The 12428-nt window shown below is 41.8% G+C and overlaps 1 protein-coding gene across 2 annotated transcripts in view; it reads left to right on the top strand.

Annotated features, from left to right (window-relative positions):
- The window catches only part of PRIMA1 (proline rich membrane anchor 1), a 54606-nt gene extending 49370 nt beyond the window's left edge, over positions 1–5236 (top strand). The window contains exon 5 of one of the 2 annotated variants that reach the window (XM_051806713.1): positions 814–928. Coding sequence is in view for 1 of the 2 variants with exons in the window: in XM_051806712.1 (XP_051662672.1) it covers positions 814–913 (100 nt within the window). In the remaining variant the exon portion in view is untranslated. Of the gene's footprint in view, positions 1–813 lie in introns of both variants that reach the window. The other variant, XM_051806712.1, reaches the window with a different exon arrangement.
- The last annotated feature ends 7192 nt before the right edge of the window (positions 5237–12428 follow it).

Consider the following 12428-nt stretch of genomic DNA (forward strand, 5'->3'; position numbering starts at 1 on the left):
GACACTCCTAAATAGCTTTATGTCTGTCTTATTTTGTGGTGACCAAAACTGCACACAGTATTCAAAGTGAGGCTGCCCCAGTGCAGAGCAGAGTGAGACAATCCCCTCCCTCGACCAGCTGGTGATGCTTTGCCTGATGCCCAGAGAATTCAGAGAAAAACAAATGCCTTGGGCACAAAGCATCTGACTTATTTGGGGTTTCTACTTTAAGCTGTTCTGAACCATTTTTTATTAGTACCTGTTTTTCTCCATTGACTGTGAAGATTGTCAGGTCACCACAGGTATCTGTGCTGGTCAGATGAGTCTACTCTTAGTGACCGAACACAGTGTGGTTTATGGGTTTTGTGGTGGGTCCTAGGTGGACACAACTGGTCATCATCCCAGTCTGAATGATGTAACACTTTGAGGAGGAAGGCCAGGACTGCTCCGAGGCAGAGCCCAACCAGCATCCCAGCCTCTCTTCCAGAGATAGAGGTGATGGTGGAGGACACTGCTTCCAGCAGCCTTCATCTCATGTAACAGGTACACCTGTATCTATTACAGGTATTCAAATTAGCATGGGCACACCAATAGCACATCATGAGACCTCAGGATCAGACCTCTCGCCCTCCAGGTGAATCATGATGCTTGACAAATTTTAACTACTGATTTGGCCTGTGTTCAGAAAGGGGAAAAGAGATAGAAAAAGTTCAGCATTGTGATGTACCTTACATGTCCTTGCTTTCAATCTGTATTGACAAAGAAGATGTTTATCTCTGTTCTTTCTTTTCTCCCCACCCTGCCTATACATCACCGAACCTGGGATCACCCAAGGAAACCAATGAGAAAAGAAGAGAATGGAACCAGTCGGTCGGAATATGCAATGACCTCCTCCCAGAACAACAAAACAGTTGATAACAATGCGGTCGTATAATCCCTGAAACCCCGCCAAGGGCGCAGGAGGTGGTAAACTTTCAAAGCACACACATGGAGGATGCAAGGTGGGTGAAATAAGGCAACGAAGGGAGCTATGTGGCCAAGGACTTCATTTCGGAAACAGCGCACACATCAGTGATCCAGAAGGGAAAAGCAGGCTGCTCTCCAGGCTTGCTGCTTCTCCAAGGGAGGATAAATTCACCCACCTGGGCTGCCCGGAGAAAAGGCCTCACAAAGGCATAAGCATTGCATGCTACCTCTCATGAAAGCGATGTTGCAATGCCTCCCGCTTTTCTTCTTCCTCTCTTCCCCCTTACTTTTATGTTTGTATTGAGTATCCACAAAAAGCTGCTGAAGTAGGATCTTTTGAGGAGAGAGTGATCTACCAGAGTGGTGGCAGCTTTTCATAAATGGGTCAGAGGGAGGTGTCTCCCTTTATATGGGAGGACACCTCCCTCTATATGGTGGGAGGTGTTACCTACATGCTTCTCCAGCCTGTGCAGTTTTGTACGCTAATAATTCATTCTTAGCGTTCTTATTATTTCATTATTAAAAGGGGAACAAAGGTTTTTGTTAAGCCATCAAGGAAAATTTGCGTGAACTTGTGACTTGTCCCAGGAAATTTATCTGCAGTCTGGTGACTATGCAGTTTCCATGGCTGAAGACTTTTCAGGCAAAAGAAATCAAAATGTAAGATTTTAGCAATTATCATTGCTATTGAAAGAGAGATGTTATTAAGAGGTACTTTGAACGTTATTACTTCATAATCAGACTCTTTTTTTTCATCACATTTAAAATTTATCTTTAAAATTGTCCTTCCTTTGCAAAATTCTACACATTTCTCTGTGTTTGCATCACATTGATTCCCCAAGGAAACTCCTACAGGAAGGATATTGTTTACATCTTGGCGTATTTGGGCGGGATTGTGTTGAAAGGACTAGCAGCCCTTTGAAGTCCTCTTCATTCACTGGTTAGTGTTGTTTTCTTAAAGTGTTAAATCTCCTGAGCTGACCTACTGAGGACATTGCAGGTCTGGCTTGGAGGACCACTTTTGAGGGTCCAGTAAGCTGGTTGTGCCCACGTTAACTCAGTCTCTGCCTCTCCTGAGCCGAGAATGCCGATTATGCCAAATTCAGTGTAATAGCTTAGTATACGTTCCGTGAGGTGGATTGCAGACTATTTAAAGCAAGGCTGAATCTACCCAAATTCATTTCATGTAGGATCTCAGGTTAGACTCAGTAAATAACCCTTAGGATAAAGGTGATGAGACTAGTCGAGATGCTGGTCTTTCCCCACCTCCTCAAAACTTTTCTTCGTGTCATACCTCCACGTGTATGTCTCCGTTTACCTCTGTGCTGAAAGTAGTGATGCAGTCAAAGACAAATTTACACCCTGGCTTCTTGTCCGGACATAAAGCTTCAACACCACTGGGTCTCTGCATCTATGAGTAACTCCCAGGTGTCAGCCCAGTCCCTGGGATGTGGCTGTGCCCTGGCTGTTATGTCCCTCGGTACTGCAGCACGCCAGTTTTATATAAGGATGTGCCTGAACTGCAGAAATCAGACCTTGATTTGAATGCATTCCTGCCTGCAGTTGGTCTATTACTGAGATGCAGAGTTTGGCCTGATGGTAGAGGAAGACAATGTTCTGCAGACCTTCCCCAAAAGAAGCTCTGGGACGTTCAAATCAGCAGTTTCAGGTCAGGCCCATCTGTAGCTTTCTATTACCTGTTGAACAATAGGGTGTATGTAAATATAAGTATCTTTTCAATGATAAAATGAAATGCTGCTATATACTGCTCTTGAGAAATTTATGGATTTATTCATTTAGCTTTTTAGTCTGTCATCACTATGTAGAAGTTTAACCACATAAAATTATTTTTTAAAGCTAGATCTTCTTGGGAAGTGAATGCAATTACAAAAGTGAAAGGGAATAAGTAACCCTTTGCCCAAGAGTATGATCATTCCCAGACACAGTCATTTTGTGTGCTTGCACAAGACAGAGTGATATGTTCTTAGATCCAAAGTGGGATTAAAATGACAGGATTTACACTTTGAGTCTAGTATCCCAAATGATGATTGCCTAAAGCACTTAGCTCCTAAATACTATAATAATAATATTACAAGTATATTTCTAGAATATTTTTTAAGCTATAACATTTATTTTAATGTAGTTACCTATGTTTGCCTTTCTTTTTTTACTCCACTTGTTTCAGCCTAAATGTGAAAATGTGGCATAGTTTGAGACTGGTTGCATGTGTCTCTGAGAGTATAAAGTATGAATGCAGATAAGTTTAGCATGATACAGGCTCAGGATTAGCACTTTCTCCTAAAGGTTGTTGGTTTTATTTTATTCCTAATTCAGCTTTAAAGGCATGTTCTGTAAGGTGAAAATCACAACAAGTCCATCAAAATGCATCTGTTTTTGCAAGAAAGAGATGGTCACTAGACACTGTCTGATTTTCATTGATGTAAATGGTAAAATGTCCTCACTAGAGAAGACCCTGGTGCATGACACAACCCACAAGCAAACTCCCCCAGGCCTCCTGAGGACTCCTTAGGAGAATATAAACATTAAAAACTTCATGGAGAGTGGGGAGGCGGGGCATTGCAAGACGTACTACATGTGGACTAGGATCTGTTTTCAACTCTGCCACTGAATCTGCTCTTTACTAGCAAGTAATTTTGCCTCTCTGTGCCTCAATTTACCCATCTGTATAATCAAGATAAAAGTATGTACCAGCTCTGTGGCAGTATTTTGAGAGATATAGATGTAGCTTATTTGCATAGGCAGATATACACTATCGTTATATGCAACATGCTGATAAATGTATTTGGGCACATAATCACCATAATAGTTCTTGGAACAGACATTTCTCTTGTGCTTTTCTAATGCATTGGCCACAGAAGAGCAGCAGCAGACAGCCTGAGGGCTGCTCCTCTGCTTGCCCAGATACTTTCCTCTCAGCCCTCACACCATGGCACGGCAAGGAGAGGTGGGAAATCTTCCATGAGGTAGTTTTGCCTTTAGATTCCTGCCTAGGTACAGTTGACTACACTGCACTGAAATTTAAAGTGATATTCAGAAGTGCTTAGAAAAGTATACTGGAAGCAGATATAAGTCTTCAGAAAAGAAAGGCTAGAAAGGCATTGTCTCTCAGGAGTGAATTCAGAAGCCTGCTGATGTGGTATGAGCTTGTGTTTAACACTCTACAGACTACTTGCAAAGCTTTTATAAGAGGCTTCTATGCTTCCTTATTGTACTATAATTAAATACAAAAGGAAAGGAGTAGGCCTGCTGGATAAGCGCTTCACTAAGCAGTGATCCTGGTTCTGGGGAACTGGCAATCTAATATGCAGCTTTAAAAGCATTTTGAGTTCCTTTTTAGCCACCAAAGCATCAGGGATAGAAAGGTCCTTCATAGCTCCATTCACAAAATAGCCGGATCCCCAGCAGATGCAAAGGTGACCAGTTTCTACACAGAAGTTACCTGTTCTGCTCTGACCACCACCAGACAGACTGAGTAAACTGCTGTGCTCAGTCTGAGGGAAAGCAGCCACTCAAAATCTCTTCTCAAGGATCACCACTAGCGGGGAGTGCATTTTAAGGGCCTGAGCTGTTGAGTTTCCTTGTTCCTCAGCAGCATCAGGAAGGTGGAGCTGCCACCCTTCCTGACCCACACCCAACTCAGAGGTGTGCCTGGGGAAAGCATCTCTGCCTTGGACAGATGCTGCAAAAACAGACATGGAAGGGAAGAGGAAAGTTCTACTAAGTATAAGATATAAATATACTGAGATATATATATCTATACAGAGACCTAATTGTCCGGTCTTGCATGCCATATGGTCACAGCATGTGAAGAAAGTGTGGGCATCCTGCTCCAAACAGGTCATGACCATAGACACTGCCAAGCAATGGAGAATCAGGCCTATGGTAGATATGTATTTACAATACTCCTTGCACCTGTACAAACAAAAATATATTATTTTAAACTGCAACATAGTGTGTTTAAATCAATGCATGAATGTAAATATTCTAAGATCTGCCTTCTTGACTGTGTACCACATGTACAGATGAAAACGAATATTGTTTATAGGAAATCTGTATCAGTGGTTAAATGACTAAAGAGAAAAAAAATATCAAAATTAATGTTGTCATGTTTCTCAAACAAGCCATTAATATATATTTAGTATTTAAGGATATTGCTCAATAAGTATGTTCCGTACCAAAAACTGTGTTGCATATACAGATTGTGCAGTACCCTATTTTAAAAAGCCACCATAATTAATTTTTATTTTAAATAAAAATGTACTTGTAAAAAGTTTCCTGTGTCCTGTCAGTTATGTAGTTGAGAGCAGTCTACACGTTGAAGGGAGGAATGGCTGCAGTGCCTCTTCAGCACTCTTTTATTGCCCAAATTCACCTTGCTTGCATGAACACTTTCTGTTATGGTTTTGGAGAAGCTTGGGGCTGCTGCTTGTGCATGTGTCCAGCCAGGTTCTGGTTCTATCTCACCTAAACCTGCAGTTTAATCCCAGATAGGTGCACTGCTGGTGCTGTGTAAGCAAAGGAATTACACTCAGACATTCCTGCAGCCCCACAAAGTTCATGAAATCCTTTCTCTTTATGCTGAGAGGCTAGAAGTTTCCCTAACAACATAGTCTAGTTTTAGACGTATTTCTTTGTCTTTTGCATAACACTACATACCTTTATTTATTTTGGTGCAAGAGATAATATGCATCATTTTATATTCTAACTCCCTGGGTGGGCTTCACCCTCCCTTTTCCATGCAAGAACAAAAGCCAGTTATGGACCAGTCCTTCAGCAGACCAACACTGACACAGAGTAGTTAAACCTGTGTCCTTTTGCTGGTATTCACCCCTCCCTGTTCAGAGCACACCCTGCGTGAGGTTCTCTGAAGCCAAGGGGCTGCCACAACCTGAACCCCTCCTTCACAGTGGGGTCTTCCTTCCCCAGCCACAGAAGGAGGCTGAAGTAATTCCCCCAGGGACTGCCAGGTACCTGACTGAGGTCAGTTGAACACCAGCCATGGGATGGGAGGATTTTATTATAAATCAGGAGGCATCTTGGTTGTCTTTAGTTCCCAAGATGATATTCCCTAACAGTTTTTGCAGGTCCCTTAGGAATTATTTCATGTCCCAGCTGGACAAAAACCTTAAATGGGACTGAGGAACACTAATCATCTAGAATGGCAGGAGTATGAAGGGTCTGGAGAACAAGTCTTATGAGGATAGGCTAAGGGAGCTGGGGATGTTTAGTTTGGAGGAACAAAGGCTCAAGGGAAACCTTATCTCTCTCTACAGCTACTTGGAAGGAGGTTCTAACAAGATGGGAGTCAGTCTCTTCTCCCAAATAACAAGCGATAGGACAAAAGAAGAGGGCCTCAAGTTGTACCAAGGGAGTTTTAGATTGGATGTTAAGAAAAATTTCTTCACCAAAAGAAGCATTGGACGAGGCTGCCCAGGGAAGTGGTAGAGTCACCAACCCTGGACCTATTTAAAAGACATGTAGATGTGCCACTTAGGGACATGGTTTAGCAGTGAACAGGGTGGTGCTAAGTTAGTGGTTGGACTTGATGGTCCTTTTCCAACATAAACAATTCTATGATTCTATAATGAAAGGTGATCAAGTGGCAGTTTAATGAATTACAGCAATAACCATTCTGTCATAGACTATGATATCCAGCAGACTTAAATATCAGAGACATTTCGCAGAAGAAAACTTCCACATTAAAATTTCCCTGTGACCACTGAGAAAGAAAAATGCCTCTGGAAGTCATTGACCCCTGCTTCAGGCATCAAAGCTGTTGGATAAACATTCCTACCTCCCATTTGCAGCAGAGGAAGAAGGATGTCACTTTGAAGAGATCGCCACAATCAGGAAGAGACCACGGAGAAACCATGCAGCAGAAAAAAGTAGGGCACACCCTGGTGAAATTCTGGTGAGGTCCCTCAAGTCCTACTTACACTAAAAATATCAGCCCAGATTCCGTGCTGTTTGGCTGAGCTCTTGTCATGCTTTAGCTATGGTGGAATAGTCACAGCAAGCAACAGGAGCATTGGGTGCAAATTTGATTAGACTAGAGCACAGTAAAAGAGCTCCAAACCTAAAACCAATCTTGAGCATAGCTGAAAACATTGTTAAATAATGCAATATGCAGCAACTTGCTGCGCTGAAGAGCCTGGTGTTGCCTGGTATGCTTTTCCTCCACTGTCCCATCACTGGAAACCTGTGTTATGATACCAGAGAGAAATTAGATTGCAAAGTTTTAATATATTTGGAGAGGGAGCAAGAAATTTGTAATGAGAGGGATGGGGTGTATTCTGTGATTTCAGTAATATAAAATCATGAAGTCCTTTTCACTAGTTTCGTCTAGGCACATGCATTTCCAAAGTCTACATCATTTTAAAAGATGTCCAGTACAATTAGTTTCAAACTAGAGCTTTCTCCATTTCTGAAATATGCTCTTGTTTGGGCACGCTTGATTCATGCAGTTGTAATCTTTGCCCAAAAAGCAATCAAATGTTTTAAAAAAACAACCAACAACTGATGTTATAGTGTGTATTAGTCTTCAGTTACTTAAGTGTTAACATTTTAATATATGTTTCTTTCTTATCAAAAATATCCCTTCAGAGCTGATCTTCCATTAATAAAGATTTTATCTAAGACATTTCCTTAAGGTTCTTTCCTAACTATTATGTCTTCAACCAGAAGACACACAGAAAGAGTTGTTTAATTGCAAGCTAACAAGAAGTTGCCCTTGAAAGTGGCCTGAAACTACTTTTTTTTTTTTTTTTACTATTCAGGAAAAGATACTGAGAATATTAATACCAAGATGCCTAACATGTTTTGAACTTGTCTTATTTTTGGTTTTAGTTGAAATAGAAGCCCTCACTTTCGTGAGTGCAACATTTAAACTCTTGTCCTGCTGCCTCTGTCTTATGCCGTGGCACAGTTTGGTATATCCATGGTGATTGGCAATTCTCCTGATTAGACTGAGTGTCCTACCAGCCCAACCTGTCTGGGTGTGAGCATCCATGCAGTGCTGTGAGCCCTGGCAAGGGCTCCTTACCTGATCAGCTAATATATAGCACATGAGATGTCCTGACAGCCATGGAGGGAGGTACGAACCCCTGGATAAAGTGTGCAGCCCCTGCAGGGGTGTTTCCTGGGGAGAGGAGGAATGGTGCAACTGCTGAGCACAATATGGAGCACCAATACCCACTTTGGGCCCTTGGTACAGACAGTCACTGAAGAAGTTAAGATGCAGCAGCAAACCAATTGAGGCTGGAGGTAGGTAGTCAAACCCCCTGTATCATATATTATTAAATGCCATAAAAAACATTATACCCATGAAAGAAGCATTCCTGCACTAACTAGAGTTTCTGATCAGTCTCCAGTGTTGCTGGGGAGGGGGCAGGGCAGGGCAGATGTGATGCTTGGAGACCCAGCTCTGCCTCCCTTAACAACTTACAAAAGAAAATCCTATGGATTTAAATTTCTCCCTTGTTGCATAAATGGCAAGGCTTTAAGAAGCTGATTTTGTCATGAGTGCTGGCTAGAAGCATAAAATCTTTTTAATGGCTGTTGGTTTCCTTAACCTGTGAGCTCTCATAAAAAAGTAGTTAAATTGTATATATATATGTGTGTATATATATATATTTATATATATATCTGCCTGAAAGTATTTTATATGATATATCACTGTGGCTGAAAGAGAAAGGAAGTTTCTTTGTAAATAGCAGCTGGCTGTTTTCCTTTCCTGTGCATTGAAATAAATTTCATGAATTCATTTTCGTGCAGCACAAAAAGAACTTGGAGCCTGAACGTGAATAAATTTCCCTTTAAGTTCGGCATCACTTCCCCCTGCACACACAGACAGAAATGCTTTCAGTATTTAAGTTTCATTTAACACGGGCGTAGTCGGAAGCAGAAAAGAAAATATAAAGAAAAGCAGCAGTACAGCAGACACATCCCAGTGAATGAGCCTGTGAGCCAGAGACAGCCTCTCCTATTTTGATTTGTAATTTGAGGATAATTCAATTAGACATTTCAAGCAATTTAAACATTCATGTATTGTCCAGCACCAAAGCATGAACTGTTCAGCAGCAAACAAGACCTGACAGCCTTAGCAGGCCGAGTGAAAATCCCAATGTTTAAAAGGAAAAGCCCTCATCTAATTGATGCCTACCGGAAAATTAAAAAAAAAAAAAAAAGAAGGGGCGGGGGGGTGCAGGGGGGTACCCGGAGAGTGAGGGAAGTACAAAGGACAGAGTGAGGGGTGTATCCTGGCTGTGGGCTTCACACCTCATTTGCAGCCATTTGCTTAACAGAATATTTCAAAGCCTGTGTGTTCCTTTTAAGGAGGGATTAAAACACAAATGCACCTGATCACCCATCTGCTCACCTCTCCAGCGGTAGCAGAAAGGCAGGCAGGCATTCAGGAGCAAAATGGGAAATTTTCATAAGCAGCTGCTTGTGAAAGCCAGGTCCCTCCTGGCCACACTCAGCCACACTGAGGTATTTGAAGGTATTGCCCCATCCCAAGGTCCTGGTGCAGTACCCAAGCAGCAGGAGGAAGTCCTACCTGGACCCATGGCCCCCTCAGAGGTGGCAGGGAGAAATCAGAGAGCAGGAAACTCCCGGAGCCCATTTCACCACAACAAGGCATCGCACAGCTCCTTGCTCAGCATCGTGAGCCTGACACCTGCTGCCCTGCTCACCCTGGCTGCCCTGGCCACCAGCAACCAAATCCCTGTGGGGTAACCATGGAGTACATGGCTCTGCACCCACAAGTGGAGATATTGGCTGCTGGGGTGATAGCTTAGTGGTATTAAAACACTGGATGTAATAATAATGCAAGAATTTCAGGTGGAATTTCAAACAAGAGTGTTTCAGAGCCTTGTTTGCTTTAAACATGTTGTCCCTTGCGACCTCTGGACCCAGGGGAAGAAATGCTATTTGCCTTGTCCCCAGCAAGTTGCCCTGGAAGCAGGAGGTCACCCTAACCTATGGACTGGCTGACTGACTGCTTTGATAGACACAGACTTGGATTGCTCAAAGTCATTCCTTTGCTAACAACTTTTAGAGGAAGGTGATGAAAGCATCAGGAATCATCAAGTAAAATTTTCTGGCAGGTTATGTGCCTCTGGTGTCCCTTCAACAGCCCCTCAGAAAATCTCTGGAGTAGAAAACTCATATGTAAAATTTTCTAGGAATGTATCACACCTATCCTCTCTTCATTTTAAGCATTACACAGGACCAAGTTTGGATGGTAAAACCACAAAAAGTACATACAGTACACATGGATGCCAGAAACAGTGGTAATTTTCTTGGGCCATTCTATTTGAAGATCCAGTGTTTAGCATGCTTATAACCTATAGGTGTGAACAGTTTGTGCTGAAATTTTCCAAGCTGACTTCTGCTGCAAGCTGACCTTTGCATTTGTCCAGGAGTTGAAGAAGAACAGTTTCTTCCAAGAATGATATTTGGGGAAAAAATATTATAACAAAACCTAACAGTAACTTCTGACTGGTTTTTTTGAGAATCTCTAATTCCTTCAATCTTTGGAGATGGATTAAATTTGATAAGCAGAGCAATGTTTTTATTAACAGTTACAAGCCTCTCTGCAGTGAGGTTGCTTCATTTCTTAACATTCCTACTAAAATTAGGACACTGAAGTTCAATCAGTTCTTGTCCAAGAATTATTCAATTCAATATATGTAATAAAAACAAGAGTTGAGCTAAATAAAAGAAATGCAGCTCATTTGTTTTTAAAGCTCAAAACCATTTGTAAATTTAGTTCAAAATTAGTGGTGAGTTTTGCTCAAAATATTTGCAATAGTTAGGATGCTCTCATCTTCAGATATCTTGGTAGGAACACACCTTAGTAGAATATAAAAAACACTTAGGAGAAATAAAAAGTAGAACCTTCCTACTCATGGTATTTTTTTACCTTGAAACAGGTGATGTTGGTCGTACATGCAGATAGAGACCTTCAGCATTAGAAATCCCTCGAATGAATGACCACGTGAATCTGCTCCACTCTCCTGTTTCCTGATACCTTTGGCACTGCACAGACAAAGCTATGATTTTACAGCTATCTAAACCTGCCTCCTGCATGCAGATACATTCAGACACACACACAGATGTACACATGCTGACTGTCTATAAGTCAGCAGTAACTATCTGCAATTTTCCATGGCACTGCAGCATAAAATGTTTCAGGGCATCTTTTGAGGAAAGAATTTCTCCCTGTCCCCAGCCACTGAGGCAGAATTGTCATTATCTGATTCTCCTTTGAAAAACTATGGGGGAAGGAGGAGAAGAGGGGGAAAGGGAGTGGGAGATATCTCTGGGTTTATCGTTTTCCCCAACTTTTTTTATGCACTGAAGATGCAAATCTGAAGTTACTGAGGCTTTATGGGATGGAGGAATGGACCGGAATGAAGAAATTACAGTTTCAGCGGCTATTTTATTTAGGGTTTGTTTTTCCTCATGCCTCATCACCTGTAATATGAATTCAGGTCTCCAAATTGGAGGTTTGGCTGCATTTCAGTGACTCATGAGTTTCAGATTACGATCTTTCTGTGTTGAAGAAGCTTGTCCAGGAAGAAAAAAGAAATGCATATTTAGCAAGAAGTTCCTTAGATGAGGCATCAGGCTGTGTGGTGCCCACAAGGTTGCATGCCATCTTTTATGGCCCTACTAAAAGCAGTAGAACTACTCCATGGAAATAGGCATGGGGAAAAGCACCAGAAGTTTATTTTAGTAATTGTAATGTTGTGTAGGAATTGTGTTGATCAGATACCAGATGGAGCCAAGCACTTTTAGAATTAAAATTTATCATTTCTGAGAGAAAAAAAAGTCTTCTCTGAAATGCTATTTACCTTACAAACAGGAAACTGATCCATCATAAATTTGAGGGATGCTCTATATTCAACATTCCCTTTAAGAGTTTTGACTTACCAAGATGAGTCTTGTGATGAATTCCCATTTGGTATTTCTACTGTGCTGGGTATGTGCTGAGAGACGTTCTCTGTCCAGCACCATGTGATCTGAATTGGCTCCATTTCTGCTGTCAGTACCTTGAGGAATATCAGTAACATTGCAGTTTCATTTGTCATAGGGAGAAGAGGTTTATTCTCAACACCTGTGATTTATGAAGCCACTGAATACTTGAGGCAGGATTTCTCTCATGTAATTTCAACCAAACTAAAAATGTAGTGTTTAATGCATCTAAATTCTCAAGAATCTCGTTTTCAGTGGAGAAAGATGGCATCTCCAGATGGCAACCCATCTTACCCTAAAATAAGTACCTATGCCTGGGGGGGCTGAACAGCCTCAGTCTGTTTGGTTGCATAGGAACAACTGTTGTAACACAGAACATGTCTCACAGGGTCTGAATTTACTGATGCTGAGAGGGCAGATGCTGCTGCACACAGGCAGTTCAGCAGGGCGGGCAGCATCCAGTCCAATGATGTCAGACACCC

Source organism: Manacus candei, unplaced genomic scaffold (assembly GCF_025592945.1).
Source record: "Manacus candei isolate 608988 ecotype Guabito, Panama unplaced genomic scaffold, ASM2559294v1 h1tg000067l, whole genome shotgun sequence".
Taxonomy (NCBI): domain Eukaryota; kingdom Metazoa; phylum Chordata; class Aves; order Passeriformes; family Pipridae; genus Manacus; species Manacus candei.